At 51.2% G+C, this 20617-nt stretch overlaps 1 protein-coding gene across 1 annotated transcript; it reads right to left on the bottom strand.

The window, feature by feature from the left end:
* Positions 1–3552: 3552 nt before the first annotated feature.
* Positions 3553–13449, bottom strand: LOC133627765 (non-structural maintenance of chromosomes element 4 homolog A-like). The gene is made up of 10 exons (XM_062014794.1): positions 13212–13449; positions 12294–12374; positions 11594–11724; positions 10727–10863; positions 7594–7693; positions 6107–6197; positions 5559–5653; positions 4848–4896; positions 4102–4193; positions 3553–3636 (listed from the first exon to the last, which is right to left on the bottom strand). The coding sequence occupies exons 1-10, from the start codon at positions 13447–13449 to the stop codon at positions 3553–3555; spliced, it is 1098 nt and encodes a 365-aa protein (XP_061870778.1).
* Positions 13450–20617: the final 7168 nt, after the last annotated feature.

Genomic DNA, 20617 nt, shown 5'->3' with positions numbered 1-20617 from the left:
CCCAGCCCAGGCACAGCCCCGCGGGCCCCGACACACCCCCAGCCCCACTGCTCCTGCCGGGGCTGCTCCTTCGGCCTCGCAGCGACGCCAATCGCAGCTCCTGGCCCCTGGGACGGCCTCGCTGCACACGGATGCTCCACACTGAGCCCCACGGCCATGGGGGCACTGCAGGGACGTCACCTCACACCCACACACAGGCACCCCTGGCATGTTCTCTACGGCAGTTCAGCATCTAATGCTGTTCCACTGCAAAGAGCTGAAAGCGTGAAAAGGGGAAAAACGGGCAAAGGGGGGTGGGGGATGAAGGTAAGAGCTGTGAGGAGGAACCAGACATCCCCTGGTTGGAGGGACTGTAGGCACCTCGGGTGAGTTGTAAACCTGGGAATGCCAAATGAATGGGGAACGAGGGAGGGACCCTGCGGAGGGGCCCGGGGTGAAAAGCGAGTGTTGGAGCCATCAGGTGTGTGCTGGCTGGGAAGCTGCTCCTGAAGAACGCTGAATAGAGCTTCATGGGGAGTCTGAGCCGAGCCTTTCCAACTGGTTTGTTTCTTAGAGAGGGAGGGGGGTGTTTGCCTGGGGCAGCAGGGGGTGGGCAGGGGACAGCAGCACTCGGGGCTCTCCCCTCCTGCAGGGCACGGGAGGTTGCAGAGGGTGGGTGCTGCCCCAGGGGAGGAGGCATCTCCACGAGCTGTCCCTGCCCGTAGCCTTCTCTTGGGGCAGAAAATGCCCCTTTTCTGGCCCAAGCCCTAGAAAGCCCATCCTGGGCACGTGGCAGCCCATAGGCGTGAGCAAGTTTTGAGGGAAAAGATGGGATTTGATCAAGGTCTGAGGGTTTTGGTTGGGGTTTTGAGGGAGAAGGTGGGGTTTTGGTGGTGTTTTTACAGTAAAAGTCAGGGTTTGTTGGAGATTTGAGGGAAAAGTTGGATCTTGGTGGTGTTTTGAGAGGACAGTGGGGGTTTAGCGCTGTTTGAGGGTAAAAGTTGGCTTTTCAGTGAAGTTCTGGGGGAAAAGCGATCTTTTCTAATGGAGTTTGCAGGGTTAAGCTGAGTTTTGGTGCAGCTGTGAGGGGGAAAAGCAGAGTTGTAGTGGAGTTCTGAGGGCAAAAGTGGGGGTTCTGTGGAGTTGTGAGAGCAAAAGCTGTGGGGTTCTTGGAGTCCTGAGGCAAATGCGGGGTTGTGGTAGGATTTCGAGGGCAAAAGTGGTGTTTGTGGTGCAGTTTGAGGGCAAAAGGTCGTGTTTTTTGTATGGGGGAAAAGGTGAGGCTTTTGATGGAGTTTGATGGGAAAAGCAGGGGGTTGGTGAAGTTCTGAGGAAACGTGGCTGTTTGGGGGAGCGTTGGCAGGAAAAGCGCAGCGTCGGTGGAGTTTTGAGGACAAGGTGGAGCAGTGTTGGAGTTTTGAAGGAAATAGTGAAGTTTTGGTGGAGTTCTGAGGGGAAAGTGAGTTTTTTGGTGTAGTGTTGAGGGAAATGTAGGGAGTTGGCTGAGTTTTGAGGGGAAGGTGGGGTTTTGGTGGGGTTTTTAGGCTCATGTAGGGTTGTGGTGGGATGTTGAAGGCAAAAGCGAGGCTTTGGTGCCGTTTCAGGGAAAAGGGTGGCTTTTTGGTAAACTTGTGAGGGAAAAGCGATATTTTTTCTAGAGGTTTGAGGGGAAAGGTTGAGATTTGATGGGGCTTAGAAATGGGGATGAGAAAATGGGATTTTGGGTGTGTTTTGAGAGAAAGAGGTGGAGTTTTGGGGGGAAAAGGTGGAGTTTTGCCCAAGGTTAGAGAGCAAACTTCGGTTTTGGTGGTTTTGAGGAAAAAGTGGAGTTTTGATGGAGTTTTGAGGGGAATAGTGGGGTTTGGGTGGGATTCTGAGGACAGGAAGCAGGGAGGAGAAGCATGGCTGGTCAGAGCCCCCTGCGGCTCCTCCTTCCCTCCCTCCCTCCCTCTCTGTACCCTGAGGCGGGCACCGAGAGCAGCCTCATCCCGCAGAGCAGAGCCGCAGCGGCCGTGCTCAGCCCCAGCAGCCCCGCTGGGAAGCCATCGCTCAGGGCAAGAGCCGCCCTCAGCTCCCGCCAGGGAGCCCCGGCACAGGCGGCAGACAGGGCTTCCCTGGCTGGCTGAGCGGGGAGCTGCAGCCCTCCCCAGGGCAGGTCCCTGCTGCATCACTCCCCTTCCTGGGCAGCAGCGGCCGCTGCCCTCCCTCTAGCCCAGGAGAGCGGTTGCCAACGTCCTGGCCCAGCCACGGGGCCGCGTGTCCTCCCGGCAGGGCCTGGGCAGCGCCCTCAGGGCCAGAAGGGGAAGGTGAGCTGCACAGCTGAAGGACACCAAGGGGCAGCAGGAGCTGGCCGAGGCCACGCTGGTGGCCACAGTGGCCGAGCAGCTGCAGGGGCAGGCGAGGGGCAGCGCTCCAGCGGCCTGTTGGCTCGGCAGGGGGATCCTGGGAGGGTCCCGGCCCCTGGCTGGATGGGGCCACTGAGTGAGCCTCCGGGGCACCTGGGCTCGTTGGCCACGTCCATCCCCTCTCTGAGCCGAGGCCGCCTGGCCCTTCCTGCAGCCGGACGAGCTGAGGGCGATGATGGAGAGCACGGAGCAGGCGCAGGCAGCGCATCCTGGCTGCAGAGGGACACCAGCACGCAGCTGCAGCAGCTCCTCCAGCACTGCAAGGAGATCCAGCAGCTGCTGGAGTCCTTCACGCCACGCAGAGGAAGGGGGGCATTTGTGACTGGTGTTTGTCTTCCCAAGCATCCGTTGTGCGTGCCGGACATCGCTGCTGAGGGCAGCTGCAGAGAAACAGCTTTGCTTGCTTTGCTTTCACACACGTGGCCTGGCTGGTTCTTTACTCAACTTTATTTATGCTGCTAACCTGTCTTTCTCTCAGCCCACGAGGCTGCAATAGAAATAGCCACCCCCAGGATGAAGGGTGCAGGAATAACCCTGGGACAGGCACCAACACAACAGCTTAGAGAAAGGGTCGAGATGTCCCAACAGAAATGCATCTCACCTGATAACAGAGACACAGCAAATCTCTCCTGAAAGGAACCTCCTTTACACTGTTTTCTTTAAGGCTCCTCAGGGGAAAAAGACAATGGAGAAGGCAATAAGACAATACACATGAACACTGGAAACTTACCAAACAACCACAAGACAAGGATTCAATCCTTTCATTTAAAGGAGTTGAGAGGGGTTCTGGCTGTCTTGCCTTCCCGCTTCCCCAAGTCCTTCTGCTGACCAATCTATTAACTCTCAGTAGAGTTAAAACACAAAACAAACCAAAGTACACAAACTCAGCTCTGATTCTTCTCAGCATCTAAGTACAAAGTTCCAAAACCTAACTCAACTTTATCCCTCAACTGACTGCCAAAGGCAAAAGTAAAGTTGTGGGGCCTTTCAGTCAGTTACCATGTGGGAGACTGGGCTCCCTTGTGTTCTCTGCTCTTCATCTCCTCATGGAAATGTTCCCTGCTGATAGTTCTGCTGCCTTTGTACTTTCCCTGCAGCTTTTCCACGTGTGAGAGGGACTCAGGTGTCCTTATTTAGCTTGCTTTGTCACAAGAACCTGGGAGAGGAATTAAGCTGTCTCCATTTCATCTTCATCTCTGGCACAAGGAGGGGTAATCATGGGCTCTGTTATTTCAAATGCTTCAATGACCTTCTGGTTAGAGAAGACAAAGAGTTTGTAAGTTACAAGAGCTGAACTATTTCAGTTTCATTGCAGTTACCATCAGGTAAGTGAGAAAGTTCCTCTTACTAAAGCACTATTACAAATGACTAAGTTTCCTCTGCACACTCTGAGGAAGGTACAAAGGTGAAGGGCTCTGTGTGCTTCAAAAGTACTTTTTCTACCAGAGTTAGTACAAACAGTGAGGAAACTGTCAGGAGAATTTCCCCTCTAGAAGCAAGAATCCCATCTAAGGGAAGCAACAGACCCCCTATTTCTGCAGTCCTCACATCACACCATAAAGGCGAGTCGCTGCATGCCTTAAAAGCCCTTAAACCAGGCTTTTAAAGATTAATTGCTATCTCAATCCTCAGCCCACAGCAGCACTGCTCTCAGATGCATTCTTACACTGTGGAGAAAAACATCAACACAAAAACTATCCCATGTTGTCTACTCTACCTTCCACTCCTCATGGCTCAGAGATATGACAGCCGGGTTCCGTGACGGAGACCTACGGGCATCCTCCCTTCCCTCGTCCTCTTCACAAGGCTCTGTTCCAAAGACAGGATGTTCACAGTCTTTACACTCCAAGTTCCCCCAGAAGCACAGCAGCTTCACAACAGGCACATCAGTTACCCAGCTGCACTGAGCTCGTCTCCATCGGTAGCCTGGACCATACACTTCAGTCTCACCTCCTTAAAATGTATGAACTGACGTTTCACAGAGTCCCAGCAGGGCCTGAGAAACCCTGAATCCTCTATGAAACCCCAGCAAAGGCTTCATCCCATTCATATCCTGGGGGAATGACAGCTGAAGACCTTCTCTGTAGAATGGCATTGCCTTTTCAGCTCTTGGGAAGTTGCAGCACTTCCCAACTCAGACAGACAAAGGAGACTTGTTGCACACAAAAATGTCTTTTCTCAGCAAAGCAGAACAACGTTCATATGAGCAGAACTATCACTGAAGAGGAAAAGCAATTCTCTTTCTTTTCAAGAGAATTCCTTTGCCTTTTTCCATACTGTGGTCTTTAAAGAGACTCAATTTCAGCTCCTCTCAGGAACCTCGTCACACTTTTAATGCCATTCACTACATAACCCCAAATCTTGCAGCTCAAAGCAGACTAAAAACTTTGGGGACACCTAAGGCCCAGCAACTTTTCACTGTGGTAACAAAAGCAGTTCTAGTCTTTTAAAGGTAGGTTTTACCTATTATTGGCAATTTATCCTCATCCAGTGTTATTCTTGCAAAACCATCCTAAAAGACAGTAAGGTTTCAAGTTTCATAAGTCAGAGCTTTGTAATCAGGATATGCACCGAGATTCCATGACCTAAATGAATACATCACATCATCACACACAGGTACATACATGGACAAAGAATCTCAACTGGCAAACCAAGTGAGAAAGTGTATTTAAATACAGTATTTACTGCTCAATAACCCAGCTGATACAGGCAGCTGCTAACTGTGACATTATTAACACTCATTTTATTGAAAGTCATTGTTGTGCATTAAAACACCTGTGAGGGTGAGGGAGCCCTGGCCCAGGCTGCCCAGAGGGGTTGTGGAGGCTCCTTCCTTGGAGGGCTTCAAGACCCACCTGGACGTGTTCCTGTGTGACCTGATCTAGGTGGGACCTGCTTCTGCAGGGGGGTTGGACTGGATGATCTCTAAAGGTCCAACCCCCACCATTCTATGATTCTACCATTCTATGACTTACCCCCTCATCATCACATCACTGGTGGCTATAAAGCTGAGTTTAGCCACAGTACATTTCTAAGTTTCCCTCTTTTCCCAAATCCATTTCTTCAACAAACTCAGTAAAGTGCAAATCTACAGACTCAAAAAGGAAATACCCCACTGCACTGACACCTTTCCCACAGCCTCAGTAACTCTCCCATGCACGTGTTATGTCTCACCTTTATCAGGAAGGACACGTGGAACAGGTTTTCCACCGTGCGTGCAAAAGAGTTTGGATCGATCACAAAGTCGAAGAAGGAAATGGGTGTATTGGCTAGGGATGAAAACATGGCTTTGTTAAAGAAAACAAGCAAGCAAGGGGTCTGCACAGAGTCACCACAGAGAAACAAAAGCCTAAGGAAGTCCGTGCTCCTTTTAAAAGCTAACGGGATGCTGATGTCAGTGTAGCTCCAATGCTGAATTCCCAGCTGCCCTGTAGAGAGCAGGATTTGCTTTTGCCACAGGCACATTATGCAGTGACTGTCTGACGGCCTCCTCAAAAATTACACGCTCTGGCACGAGGGGGAGGGCAGGGTTTGCACTTGCTTTGCAATCAAACAGCAACTGAGCGGTGTTCATCGAGAACACACGGTCAGTACACATCTGTCAACAGGAAGGTTTCTACTCACAAACTATGTTTGTTCCCATATTTTAACAACCCCCAACTGCAGAAGATTAACAACGTGGCCAAAGGAAAGTTTGGAAAGCTTCACTGAATCACACTCACCATCACTGTGAAAATAAGCTCGCAGTAACCCCAAGATCCTCTCTACGGCTTTTTCTGTGGCTTCCTCAGGAGCCACCTCCGTTTCCTTTAACTGGAAACAAAGAGACACAGTTTCACCTCAAAGAGCTGCTGTGGGCAGACAAGGAGATGAAAAGGGCGTTTGATGAACACACAGGAACTCTCTGTGCCACACGTGTGCAGTCACTGACACACTGACACACACGGGCAAACTCGAGACAACTGACAAAGTGCTTCAGGAATTAATTCCCACTGCACAGCATCAAACCAAAAGGCCACAGCTTTGCATGTTCTGAGCCTCTGGGCAGCTCTACGCTGCCTTGGCAGGAGCTGTGTGGAATTGGGTTACCCTGGTGCTACACTGTCTGTGATTTTCCCCAAGCAGCTTGTGCATAAGCACAGAAGAGCAATTTGCTCAGATCTTTGCCCTTTTTCTTACAGAAAAGGCACCTAAGTTGACATTTAACAGACACCATGGCATGAAGCTTGACACAAAGGACACAAGGACTGTGACTTTACAGCTGTGTTCACTATCTGTGAAGCAGGGTTCTTGAAATGGTCTTTCAAGTACTGCAACCAGCTGAGCACCAAATTCACTTGTCAATTACAGCCTTCAGTGACTTGTTTGCTCCCCCTGTGAGCTAACACCTTCCCTTTGACCAGCTTGCAACAAGCAAGCTACAGAAGCTCTCACACCTCTCCACATCTAACACAAATTAACATGTGGCCCATCACCAGTGTTTCCCTAAGCAAACCACAAAGAGCAGGGACTCAATCCTGGAAGCAACTCTCTCAAACCTTCCAGCTCCTCTTCTTCCCAGTACCAGCTCCATCAGGGGAATTTCTATCCCCACTGGCATTATTATGAAGCAGGCTGTGATTTGAAAACATACTCAGCACTTTGCCTCGATGTACTGGCATTATCAGCCAGAGGCTCCCCATACCAGTGTGCTTTATTGTTTCGGTCTCACATGTAAGCTTCTCTCTGAGTATTGTCAGAGTTTTGCCTTTCTGCCAGAGGAAGCCAGAAGGAACAGGAGAGCAGAAAGCAGGAGAACAGCAGTGTAGTGAGCTCATCTTTGGCTAATCCCATCTCTGTGCCAATGCCACACCCCACTAGGCACTTCTGAAATAAAAGCTGAAAACAGGCTAGTGTCGAGAAGTGTCTTTTCTGTTTCCTTGCAAAGCAACGAGCACCAGTGCAAATAAGTTGATCTCAACTGGAAAAAGTCAAAATCAGTCCCCAAATCCCATCTTTGAGCTTGAAATCAGCGTGTATTGCTTTCCACACATCTCAGTACTGTGCTCCACACAGAACAAATCCAGGAGCCTAATAATGAAGCCTGAATCCTTCAGTATTAAACAGCTCATAACTACAAACCCCAAACCAACGTGAACAGAAGGATTTAAAAGTCACTTGTAGGAACTATGCTGGAACAAACTGTTACTGAAGGGAACACTTTGCAAACCTGGGCAAGCCGTGCTCTTTTTTCTTCTCCACCTCCAGCCTTTTTCTGCCTCTCAATCCATTGCCTTGGTACAGGAGGATCAGACTTGAAAGTTCCCAACCTGACCAAAATGTGTGCATGGAAATACAGGTTACATTGTGTGCTAAGAAATCTGTGTCCCCCAGAGTTCATCTCCTGACAAAAGTGCAAAGGAATGGCCACAGCTCAAACTAAAGCCTCATCACACTGATTTCTGTAAACAACAGACATCTGATGGCAGCTCCATTCCAGAACTATCAACAGACAAAGCAGAACATTTGATGTAAGTATTCCAACTTTTGCAAACTGTGGATGAAAAGTTTCCTTCTCCTAAAGCTACTTCAGAACTGAAAGACTCTGTTGCTCATATCCTCCACCATCTCTGCCTGAAACCTCTCTCCACACACTATTTCTCTCTTTTCTGTCTGTTGTTCAGTTTCTCTCAGCTCAGGTTTGCAGTGAGATGCTTTGTGGGTTTTTTTAGAGCTACAACTTTGGAGGATCCAGTTCATCACTGGAACGTTCCACACACTCACAAGTCCAAAGTTTCTCATGAAACAACGTAAGTGTAACGTAAGTGCTCGATGTAGGCACTTTCCTGAAGGGAAACCTCTCTCCCCATTGACTATAGAAGGAACTTGGGAGCCTAACTTTGGCTGCCTGGCATCTCTACCAAGTTAGATGCCCAAAGGGCAGAGGATGAATTGAGACTCAATTCAAGTTAGCTCAGCAGATACCCAAAAATTCTACAGTACATATTTTGCCGTCTCTTGGCTGAGTTGTGAATGCTCAGGGTCAGAAGTCACAGGCTGACCATGATAAAAATACACCTCAGGCCTCAGACAAGAATAGATGAAGTCAGAAGTAAGTAATTCTTTTCCTAAAGCGAGAACTACACTTTGTTAACTGCCAATATTCACACATCCTTTATCCAAAGCAGCTCAGCATTACCTAAGGTGTCAAAACACAACTAATGAGGAAAAATAAGTCTTTCTTGCAGGTGGTTTTCTCTTAATATCATCAAAATCTACTTATGGTTTAGAGCTCGCAGCCTGAAAGTGCAAACATCAGTTTGAAATACCCCAAAGAGCTATCCAGTATTAAATACCACATTGCATGAGCCAATTACCACATTCAGCACCTTTCCTGCCATTACAGTGATACCTCTTGTGGGATGGAAGAAGTGTAAAAGCATAGACAACTGAGTATATTCTATCAGCTCTACTGCTGATTGAACTTAATTGAACTAGATTGAAATTGGAGTGTTGTCTACAATCCAGGTGACACAGGGTCACATGAGAGCAGCTGAAAACGCACCTACTAAATGGGCTGGCTCTGCATCAAGAGAGATGATGGTGCATCTGGGAAAGAATCACCCCATGTAGCAGCACAGGCTGGGGAATGAACTGTTAGAGAGTCATGTAGGGGAAAGGGACCTGGGGGTGCTGGTGGGCAGCAGGATGAGCATGAGCCAGCAACGGGCTCTTGTGGGCAAGAAGGCCAATGGTATCCTGGGCTGGATTAGAAGGGCTGTGGGCAGTAGGTCAGAGAGGTTCTGCTCCCCCTCTGCTCTGCCCTTGTGAGACCACATCTGGAATACTGTGTCCAGTTCTGGGCCCCTCAGTTGCAGAAGGACAGGGAGCTGCTGGAGAGAGTTCAGCACAGGGCCACAGAGATGATGGAGTGGAGCATCTGCCTTGTGATGAAAGGCTGAGGGAGCTGGGGCTCTGGAGCTTGGAGAAGAGACTGAGGGGTGACCTCGTTGATGTTACAAATATGTAAAGGGTGGGTGTGAGGAGGCTGGAGCCAGGCTGTGCTCAGTGACGGCCAATGACAGGACAAGGGGCAACAGGCACAAGCTGGAACAGAAGAGGTTCCAAAGAAACATAAGGAAGAATTTGTTCCCTGTTGAGGTGAGGGAGCACTGGCAGGGGCTGCCCAGATGGGCTTTGGAGTCTCCTTCTCTGGGCATATTCCAACCCAGATGGATGAGTTCCTGTGTGCCCTGCTCTAGGTGGTGCTGCTCTGGCAGGGGGCTGCACTGGATGAGCTTTCCAGGTCCCTTCCAGCCTTTAAGATTCTGTGCTGCTGTGCCTCTACATAAGGCCACTTGCCAGTAATCAGGTGACTTCTCTGAAAGCAAGGCCAGAAACCAAGATGCTAAAAGAAAACCCATTAACACAGGCATACAAGAACTGTTGGTCTGTTCATGACACAATCGTCAGGTGAAAGACACAGACCCTGATGGACTGACCAAGCAAAAAATAAAGGTTCCTCTATTCATAGATGTGGCTGCAGCTTGTACAGAGAAAAGGGAGAAAAACAGGAGGGAAGAGTCAGCATGTGAAAGTAAAGAGGATCACTTCCACTTGCTTTGATCTCAAACAGGTAAATCAACACTACCTTACCATCTCCACCAGACACAAGTGATATTATTTTGTAGCCAAATCAAAATATTATGAACTATTTTGGAGATAAGGAGTTCACTGTACCATAATGTAGCAATGGACCGGAAGGAAAATGGACATGCAGCCCACCCAGACTCTGGCTACGTGAGACCATAAGCTGCGTTAGGCAATGAACCACAGGCCTCAGGTGCAGGCTGACCTTTGCTGTATCAGACAGTGGACAACAGGCCCTACAGAATAGTCAAGGACGAGTTGTTTACAATGATACGGATGTGAAGGAAGCTGTGTGAGAGAGACTGTGTAAGCATAGAGCAGGAATGGGATAAGATGGGAAAGAAGCAAAGGAATGTAGAAATTGCTACTATAGAGATACTGAGGCATGTGATGCTGTCAGGCACGTGAACAGAGCGTGACAGACTGAGCTATCCAAGCACAAAAGATTGCACCATGCATCCAGAAAAGAGCAACATACAGAATGTGACTGAATGCTAAAACAAACGGCGTCTGCACTGATCACATCGGTCTGATGCGTGGCCCGTGAATCCCGTCCCGCGAGCGGTCCCTGTACCACGAGACCACACAGATGTTCTTGTTGACATTCTGTGACCCAAGATTAAACTCTACTCAAGCCAGTGCGTTAAAGACAAGACTCAGCTAAGGCCAGAAGCTTGTACTGCAGTATATGCTCTTTCCCCAGATAAACTTACATATAGTGAAAAGTGGGTGCTCTTCTGAAGTGTTTCTCTGCTTCTTCTCCCAGTCTATGCCAGGCATTACCAGGCAAACAGCCACCTGAAGTGCCTTCAGGACTTTCTTCTATATCATTTATTCCCATGAAGGTTAGCTACGAAAGACAAAAGCTGCAGTGAAAATTCACTTGGAGAAAGACCAGCAGCCCCGTTAATGGCGAAGCTCTGCACTGTGGGGTTGTGCTGCGAGAGTAACGTGTCATTTCCCTGCATGAGAGCCTGGACTTTCCTGAAGATACCCCTGAGAATGGAAAAGTCATCAGCAAGTGTTCAGCAAGCACCAGCAAGCCATGGAAAAGAAAGGAGGGAAAGAAAAGGGCCTGTATTGCAACAGAATTTCAATGATGCCTGCAGCAGCAAAGCATCACTTCCATGACACTGTAACACTAAGATGCCTCCCAGTTTCCAAGCACCACACACAGAGTGCACCAGGAAGCCTGGCTCCCCAAATACCATCAAGCAAGTTATTTGGCCCAACTCTGCATCCACCAGCCCAGCCCTACCTGGGAAAAACCCTTCAATAAAATAACTGCATTTGATGGGGGGTTATGTTGCAGAGCTCAGGCCCTGACCAAAGACTCGGGCTCTTTATTACTCTGCTGAAACAGCAGAGGAAATTTTCAGGGAGGAAGAAAACACCATCTGCTTCAAAGCTATTCTGAAGTGACTCTTCAGCCCAGGCTTATCTTAAGACAATCAACAAACACTAACCAGAAAGTTCATCAGAACCATCACGTTCTGCTTGACAACCTGAGGCCATGACTCTGTTACAAAGAAGGCAAATCTCTAGCAAAACTTTTGCCAAATTCAGAGCCTGGAACTTACCACGTCTCCTGCAAATGCTGCTGAATCAAAAGCTGTCCCGTCAGAGTGCAACTCACTGGCCGCCTCCTGTCCCAGGTGTGATGCTAAGACAAGAAACTGGGCATCCAGGGCAGCCTCTCGTGGGTGGGAAACTGTTACAGAAAAGGTGTTAATAATGTGAAACTCTCAAAACTGTAATAATAACATTTAGCACACAGACTGACGGGTGTAGAGCTGTGTAAATCATCTCACTGCAGGGCCCTCCAACACTGACTTACATCATCCTGAGAATATTTGCATTTGTTTAAAAAGCAGAGAGTGAAAAGGAGGGGATGCCCCTGACAAAGGCAAGCATGGGAAAAGAGCACATTATCTATTCTAGTGAAATGCATGTTTCATTGACATGTTTTCCACGCCTCCAAGTGAAAGGAACCCCTCCACGCTGATGTCTTTTATACATACTACCTGCATTTATTGCTTTCTCTTCACTTGGTAGAACAAAGAGTATTTCCACGTGCAAATAAACGCTAAAGGAAGGATCTTTCTTTTCTCATATCAGCTCCTTCCAGCAATTTCTCTTCAACTAAACATACTCATTTCAAGTTGTACTTTGACCTCAACTTCATTCTCTTGCCCTGTTGTGTTTATAGGGCACCATCACCTCTCACTTGGACAACTCTCCAACAAACACCTCCACGAAGGACCACGGAATTTGTTTTACCTCCAGTGAACAGCTGATTGGCTTCTGCCAAAGATTCTATCAGTCTGTTGGTTTTTGAACCCAGCATATCCTCACGATTTTCTGGAGGGAAGAGACACAAAGGAAATCCTAAATTACTTAGAGAAGCATCACAAAAACAGACTTACACCTTCATCAGAAACGGTCAGTTCACAGCCCATCACAAATACAGAATGTAGTCACAGCATGACAGAATCTTGAGGGCTGGAAGAGACCTGGAAAGCTCATCCAGTGCAGCCCCCCTGCCAGAGCAGCAGCACCTAGAGCAGGGCACACGGGAACTCATCCAGATGGGTTTGGAATGTCCCCAGAGAAGGAGACTCCAAAGCCCATCTGGGCAGCCCCTGACAGTGCTCCCTCACCTCAACAGGGAACAAGTTTTTCTTTGTGTTGCTTTGGAACCTCTTCTGTTCCAGCTTGTGCCCATTGCCCCTTGTCATTGGCCATCCCTGGGCACAGCCTGGCTCCAGCCTCCTCACACCCACCCTTGATGCATTTGTAACCATGAATGAGGTCACCCCTCAGTCTCTTCTCCAAGCTGCAGAGCCCCAGCTCCCTCAGCCTTTCCTCACAAGGCAGATGCTCCACTCCATCATCTCTGTGGCCCTGCACTGAGCTCTCTCCAGCAGCTCCCTGTCCTTCTGCAACTGAGGGGCCCACAACTGGACACAGTATTCCAGATGTGGTCTCACAAGGGCAGAGCAGAGGGGGAGCAGAACCTCTCTGACCTACTGCCCACAGCCCTGCTAACCCAGCCCAGGCTGCCACTGGCCTTCTGCCTCGCACCCAGACGCGTTTCCCTGGGACAAAGAGGCGTCCCCGCCGGGGCAGAGCCGCCCGCGCCCCGGGGCTGGGCACAGGCCGGCGGTCGCAGCGCAGGCGGCCGCTCCCCGGGCTTACGCTGCAGGCTGCAGATGAGCTCCCGGTACCAGCGCCGGATCAGCCCCCTCCCGTGCTCATCGCCGGCGGCCGCGGGCTGCTCGCCCGGCGCCTCCGGCTCCTCTTCCTCCTCCTCGATGGCGGCCACGGCGCCGCGGCCCCGAGGGGACGGCAGCGAGAACCGGCCTCGCACCGCGCCGCAGCTCGAGCCTGGAGTCGGCGAGGAGGGAAAATCGCCGTTTCCATGCGCCTCCGACATCGCCGCTACCGGCCGCCTCCGCCTCGGCCGCCTCGGCAGGTCGCTGCTGTGACGGGAGCCGAGCGGCGCGGCCGGGCCGGGCCCTGAGGGCGGGAGAGGGGAAAGGAGAGGCCGGGCCGTGAGGGCGGGAGAAGGGAAAGGAGAGGCCGGGCCGTGTGGGCGGGAGAAGGGAAGGGAGAGGCCGGGCCCTGAGGGCGGGAGAGGGGAAAGGAGCGGCCGGGCCGTGAGGGCGGGAGAGGGGAAAGGAGAGGCCGGGCCGGGCCGTGAGGGCGGGAGAGGGGAAAGGAGAGGCCGGGCCGGGCCGTGAGGGCGGGAGAGGGGAAGGGAGAGGCCGGGCCCTGAGGGCGGGAGAGGGGAAAGGAGAGGCCGGGCCGGGCCGGGCCGTGAGGGCGGGAGAGGGGAAGGGAGAGGCCGGGCCGGGCCGGGCCGTGAGGGCGGGAGAGGGGAAGGGAGAGGCCGGGCCGGGCCGGGCCGTGAGGGCGGGAGAGGGGAAAGGAGAGGCCGGGCCGTGAGGGCGGGAGAAGGGAAAGGAGAGGCCGGGCCGGGCCGTGAGGGCGGGAGAGGGGAAGGGAGAGGCCGGGCCGGGCCGTGAGGGCGGGTGGAAGGAGCCGTGGTGCTGGTGGAAGGAGCCGTGGTGCTGGTGGGATTCTGGTGGATTTTCACTCAAATTGTGACCAGGCGGCAGAGGGCTTCAAACCTACACACATAGAACACCCGTCCCTTCCCCACTCCGGCAGTTACCCAGGTGGCCTGGAAATGAAAACTTGTATTCAGACTGATATTAAGAATCAGCGTTGTTCAATTAAGGACAGGTATAAAATGAAGAGGGCTCACAGGGGGATACAGCTGCTGCTGGGATGTGAGGAATCCACAACACAGCAGTTCCCTGCCCATGCCACGGAGTGTGGAGCAGAGGGGAGGCTCTGTGGTCAGACTCTGTGATGAGACATGGCAACGAGATGGTTCTCTAGAGCTGATCAGCAGCACTTTTGGTACCCTGAGCCAAGGGTCCGGCAGATCTTGACAAAATGCTGTCCTTCTTTCGAACTCTTCTCATTGTAATGTCATTTTAATACCAAAACACACCTCCATCCCAAAGGCCACCGCTTCCAAGGTGCCACCGCTCCTTGAGTCTGCACCCTGAACTGTTTGTAAGCTGCACCTTTAAATGCAAGGTGAGAGGATTTTACACCAATTGGCATGAAGGTATTTATGACTCAAGTCACTCAATCTCCACCCTGAAGGTGAAAGAAGGTATAAAAATGGTTAAAGGGAGGTGTGGGGGGAAGACACCATCAAGAACAAGTCAGGGAAGCTCCCTCCAAGACTGCCTCTGGCTGCTGGGATCAGCTGACTGGCTGAGCCTCTCTTCCCTCCCCCTTGGGACACCTTGGGTGAGACTGAAACTAAGCACTTCTGTGAGGAACTTAGAAATCTCTCTAGAGAATTACTCCTTAACTTTTCATAGCCAGGCTGTATTTTGTAACTTCATGTGCTGTATTACAGATCTGTTCTTTGCACGTGCTTTCCCCTGCAGACAGTCACTATCACTGGCAAGAACCTGTGTATCTGCTGCATGAATCAAGCTGCACTGTTTCAGTAGCCAGTCATCACAGTTTCTCACTGAACGTGACCAAAGCCTGGAGTATGGCTGTGCCAGTTCACGGGCACGACTGGGCTGAAGCTGCAGCCACTGTCAGTGGATCCAGAGCCGTGACAGTTCACAGGAGGAGAACACGCTTTGGACTGCTGGTGGCAAATTGGGCATCACTCAGAATTTCAGCTGGTCATGGTTCCACATGAAGCCGTTTCTGGTGACGGGGAAGGGGCTGTAAAAATGGCTCCTGTAAGAAGTTGCTCAAAACTCCCCAGCTCTGAGCCAGACCCACTTCAGGGGCTGAGACAATGGGTGCCTCCACAATCACTTTTTAAGCCAGAAGAGGAGGCTTCTTCCTGTTCCTTCTTTGTTCTGCCCTTCTTTTCCACTGGTGGTGGTGCGAGGAGTTAAATTATATATTATATGTCAGCATTGGAATCGGAATGAACAGATTGCTGATGACAATGATATTCAGTCTTACTCATTCCTTGAGTGTCAGGGTAATTCAGTACATTCTTTTTCAACATCCACTGCGACTAAACCCAGATCAGTTCCTCAGAAGTGTAAAGCTTCTGCTGGTTGGTATGACCAGGATGTCAAGGCTGTATCTGCAGAAACTGCAAGCGTGGTGAAGAACCCACGCCAGAGATATCCACCAAGGACTGTGTCTTGTGTGAGGGACCCTGTATGGGCAGAAGCCGCAGCTGCTGGGAACAGCCCACAGCAGAGCAGTTCGTTCAGGACTGTGCCCGGGGGAGGGACCCCGTATGGGAGCAGGGGAAGAATGCCAGGAGTCGTCCTCAGCTGAGCAGAGAGAAGCAGCAGAGTCCATCTGTGAGAGACTGAACACATCCCTCATTCCCTGCCCCCCGAGCCGCTGAGGGGGACGGAGGTCGCCAGCTGAGCCTGCAGAACGCAGCCACCTCCCGCCCAAGACCTGAGGCGAAACCGGCGAGGTCGGTCACGTTTAGGCGTTGTCAGCCCGTCGCTTCGCGCTTTGCCCTGGCGCCGAGGGGAGCGTGGCGGGGCTGTGCCGGGGCGGGAGGGCTCCGTGCCCGGGCCGTGACCCTGCGGCCCGGCCGGGCTCGTGTCCCTGCTCCGCGCCGCCAGGTTCGACCGCGATGGCGGCTGAGGCGGCGGCCTGAGAGCGGAGCGGCTGAGGGGTCGCTTTTCTCGAGGCCGCAGCGGGGTATTTACAGGCCCGAGGAGCAGAGGGGCGCGGCTGGTGAGTCGTGCGGCCGGGAGGGGTCGCTGTGAGCTGCCGGGGCTGTGGCGGCTGTGGCAGCAACCCGGGCAAAACGTGTGTTTCAAAGAAACGTGGCGCCCAGACAGGGGTCCCTCGGAAACGTGTAGGTGTCCGGGGCTCTGGCTGCAGGGAGTGCTGGGGTCTGGCGTTATTAGCAGGGGACATAAGAGGCAACACATGTGTTGGGTGTGACCCAGGTGAACGACCTGCGTAACCTGATGGTTAAACTCAAGGAAAGACTCAGGAGCATCAGGGAGTGCAAGAGAGTGGTGGACTGAGAATCTACAGTCTCTGAGATGTAAAGCAACAAGTGGAGCCATCCCAAGAAGTACAGAAACCCCTTACCATCTTCTAGCCAGGTTAACAGAGGGCACCTGAGAGCTGGAGGGGAATGGATACAGATCCCTTCTGGGGGAGGCGGGCAGATCTCTTCCCAGCCACCCAGTGGCCCCTGCACAACATGTATGGGGCTTTGGAAGCTGAGGACCAGGCAAGAGAATATGAAGGGCCACTTGAGGAGGTGCCCAGGGTGAGTCAGTCATCCTCATGCCTTGGGATATTCCACATCTGGAATATTGTGTCCAGCTCTGGGCCCCTCGGTTCTGGAAGGACAGGGAGATGCTGGAGAGAGTTCAGCACAGGGCCACAGAGATGATGAAGGGACTGGAGCATCTCCCTTGTGATGAAAGGCTGAGGGAGCTGGGGCTCTGGAGCTGTGGAGAAGAGCCTGGGGAGTGACCTCAGTGATGTTTACAAATATGTAAAGAGTGGATGTCAGGAGGATGGAGCCAGACTCTTTCTCAGTAATGGCCAATGACAGGACAAGGGGCAATGAAACATGAGAGGTTCCAGAGAAACACAAGGAAAAACTTGTTCCCTGTTGAGGTGAGGGAGCACTGGCAGGGGCTGCCCAGATGGGCTGTGGAGTCTCCTTCTCTGGAGATATTCAAACCCCCCTGGACGAGTTCCTGTGTGCCCTAACCTAGGTGGTCCTGCTCTGGCAGGAGGGTTGCACTGGATGAGCTTTCCAGGTCCCTTCCAGCCCTCGAGATTCTGTGATGCTGTGAATCAGGGGCACTCAGCAGGGGACAGAAATGTTGTGAGGGGCGGCTTGGGCGTGTGGCAGTGAGACCAAAGCAAAACCAGACTCTGCTGGGGTTCTGAGGGAGCCGTGGTGTAGCACTAGATGCATGCTTCTGTGTCAACATACAACTTGTCCAATTTTCAATCATACTGTGTGAGCACTGTAAGCATGTGTGCTTCCTAAAATAAAGGGAGTTTTCTTCTGCATTCTGCCCATAAGGAGATCTCCTTTTTGAATGCAAATTTCTTTGACACCTTCTGCTTTGACAACACTGAAAGTATTTTCTTGGCAAATATGACCTATGTATTCTTAAAGTTCTTGTTTGCCTTTCTTGGAAGTAGCTCCAAGACTGATTTAGACTTTTCAGACTGATTTCCATCTTTTTCCCAAGTAGCATTCTTTAGAGGGCAGTGTACGAGAACGTCAGTGGATCAGAAAGAGCCTGGTCACTTCCACCAAGTGAAAACTTTGTTAACTTTGTGGCTGATTGTCTTGGAAATGAATTATTAAAACCATCAATGTTTTTGTAGTAACCTCCCACAGGGGCAGGAGGCGCGAAGCATCGCACGAAGCATCGGAGCATCGCAGCATCGCCTTTGATCTGGTCTGGTCCTTACATTTGTTTATTCAGAATAACTTAGCCTAGTGTTACTTTGGTTGATTTGTGTGTGTGTAATAGGCAGAAAAAAGTCTTTCTGAGCTGGAGGAAAAAACCAGAAAACTTGTTAATGTTGTGTGAAGAAAAGGAGAGGCAGCAGGAGAAGCTCTGGGAGCTGGAGTCAATATGGACAACGCCATTGTGGACTGAGACTCTTTCTGCCATTCTCAGCAGGCTGTCCATAGCTACAAACTGTGCTGGGGGTTCTTTTATGTCCCTGTGAGCCTGAGCCAGTTCAGAGATCAGCCCAGTCCAGGGATGTCTGCACACGTTTGGATGGTCTTGTCAGCTTTAAGCCTGCAGGGAAATAAACCCCTCTGCTAGCACCTTTCAGCAGTAATGCAGCAACACTCTGCTACCCAGCCAGGCAGTTAGACTGCTTTTTCATCAATAGGGACTAATTAATTAACTTCAGCTAAGTGTTTGTCACAACTTCACTGTCTGCACTCGCTCCTAAAACCCAAAAACGTACCAGTTGTGTGTATCCAGATTGGAAAACTAATTGCTGACTGTTTTAATTACTCAGAAGCTGTACTTAAAAAGGCCTTAAAAGAGCTTTTAAAGAGAAAGAAGCTTGGGGCAGCACTCAAAGGCTGTAAGAAATGTGAGTCCCAGTGCTTTGGAGCACCTGCTGCCAGGCGTCAGGTGGATCCTTGTCCCCAAGGTCCATCAGCCCTGGGGCATTTGGCCACTCTGGGAAGGCCCAGAAATGGCTTCATCTTGAGGGAGAAGAGGGCTTGTGCATCTTGTGGGAGGCATGAGCAGCCTGTGGGACCAGGAGGCAGGTCTGCTCACATGCTCAGGGAGTAGCTGATGGCCAGCACTGGGATCAGGAAGGGATTTTCCCCCAGGGCAGGTTGGCACAGGTCCCTGGGGGATTTTTGCCTTCCTCTGCAACGCTGAGTAGAGCCCCTTGCCAGGGCTCCTTTGGGCCAGTTTGGCAAGTGTCTGCTGCTCCTGCTCCATGACAGTGGCTCTCATGCCCACATCTAACAGGGGGGGAATCTTTCCAGTGGGCCACCCCCAGGGCTTGCTTCTCATCCTCTCTAGCATTGAGCACAGCTCCTTGTCAGGGCTCCTCTGGGCCCTTTTGTGTGGTTCTTGCCTGCTGCTCTCGCACCTCCAAGGTGCTGCTTGTGCCCTGGCTCTCACCAGCTTTTTCCCAGAGCCAGTTTGAAGTGGGAGTAAGCTCTGCTCTTCCCTTGACTCCCAGCAGCAGGGGCCAGACCCCATTCCCACCTGGGAAAGGGGAGCTTTGGTGTGGCTGTGTTCTCAGGCAGGGGAGAAATATGAGCACAGGCAAGGGGAATAATTGCATCCAGCCTGGAGAACACTCTTGTGCATTTCTGCTCTTTCTTGCCTCCATCCCAAAATCTTCTGTAGCAAAACTGTGCTGAGCAGTGTTCTCTCTCTTCTGTGTCAAACCTCTGCTTTTGGATGGTGATGGTCTTCTGTTCATGCTGTAAGTCTTCATATTACAGGGGCATACAGTGGTGGTGCTCTCAGTTTCACATGGTTTGGGCCCAATACTCGCTGGGCTGAGTCCTGCTGGAGAGCTACAGTGCCTGCCCCTGGGAGGGGAGCAGGCTGCAAAAGGAAGCAAGCCTAGGGCTGGCTCCTATCAACAGTGGTAGAGCTGCCAACAGCTGAATGCAGCACAGCAACAGCTTCTGGTCAGGTAAATACCTTCACTTTCTGGAAACAAACCAAAAGCATCTACTGCAAAGCATGTCCATCCTGTGGAGTTCAGGAAGAACTCCCAGAAAGCCCCAACAAGGCACACTGATTAACCTGCCTCAAATCAGGCAAGGACTAGTGAGAGCTGCAGCTTCAGCATGTATCCTAATGCAAGTGATGCATGTACATGATCCTGCCCCTTATTCAAGACAAGCTCTGAACAGCTGCTGGGAATAACCTATGGATGGCCATAGCCCTTGTCCCCTCTGTGCTCTCATGGGAGATCAGTCTTCACAACACACTTCAAGGGAATTAGGAAATAACCTTCAGTGAATGTCAGTGTTATTTGTTGGCCTGAACTACCCTCTCCAACCTAGTGAAGTCCTTTAGGCTTTCAGATTCTGGAGCTTGTACTCACTGCCTTTTAGCTGCTTTTGGAGGAGCAGAGCAGCACACTGCAGTGCAAAACCTCTCCTGCACTGTCTGTCTTTACTTCACAGTAACTAATGGAATTAAAACCCCTTATTTCTGGAAGAATTCCTTTTTACTGCCCTTCTGACTTAAATGCTCATGCTATTTTTTTACTTGCTGTTGGCCAGAATGTTGCTTCTCACATTTTATGTCACTCTCCATCCGTTTCCAACTCTCAAACAGCTACTGGGGCACTCTGCCCTGCTGCTTTTCCTCTGCCTTTGAGGTTTTAAGGCATTCCATCAGTCACAGTCAAGGGTTTGCCCAGTTTCACCCAACAGAGGAGCAGTTCTCCATTCTCTTCTGGCTGCAGATCCCCTGGCACACCCCTACACCTCCGAATAAAAAAAGAAATCATTCTTTTGGCTATTGTTTCAGTGACTTTCACCTTCCTGTGGAAAGAGTTCCCCTGTTAACCTGGGTCCTCTGGAGAAT

This window comes from Colius striatus, chromosome 25 (genome assembly GCF_028858725.1).
Source record: "Colius striatus isolate bColStr4 chromosome 25, bColStr4.1.hap1, whole genome shotgun sequence".
NCBI lineage: Eukaryota > Metazoa > Chordata > Aves > Coliiformes > Coliidae > Colius > Colius striatus.
Note: the sequence above shows the minus strand (reverse complement) of the source record. Positions and strands in the feature narration are given on the sequence as shown.

Excerpts from the sequence above, each read along its gene's own strand:
- LOC133627765 (XM_062014794.1), bottom strand. The coding sequence starts at position 13,449 with ATGTCGGAGGCGCATGGAAACGGCGATTTTCCCTCCTCGCCGACTCCA. Across the intron at positions 4,194-4,847 it reads GGATAAATTGCCAATAATAG|AGCCTTGTGAAGAGGACGAG; the intron begins GTAAAACCTACC and ends TCTTTGGAACAG. Across the intron at positions 3,637-4,101 it reads TGAGCCATGAGGAGTGGAAG|AAGGTCATTGAAGCATTTGA; the intron begins GTAGAGTAGACA and ends TTCTCTAACCAG.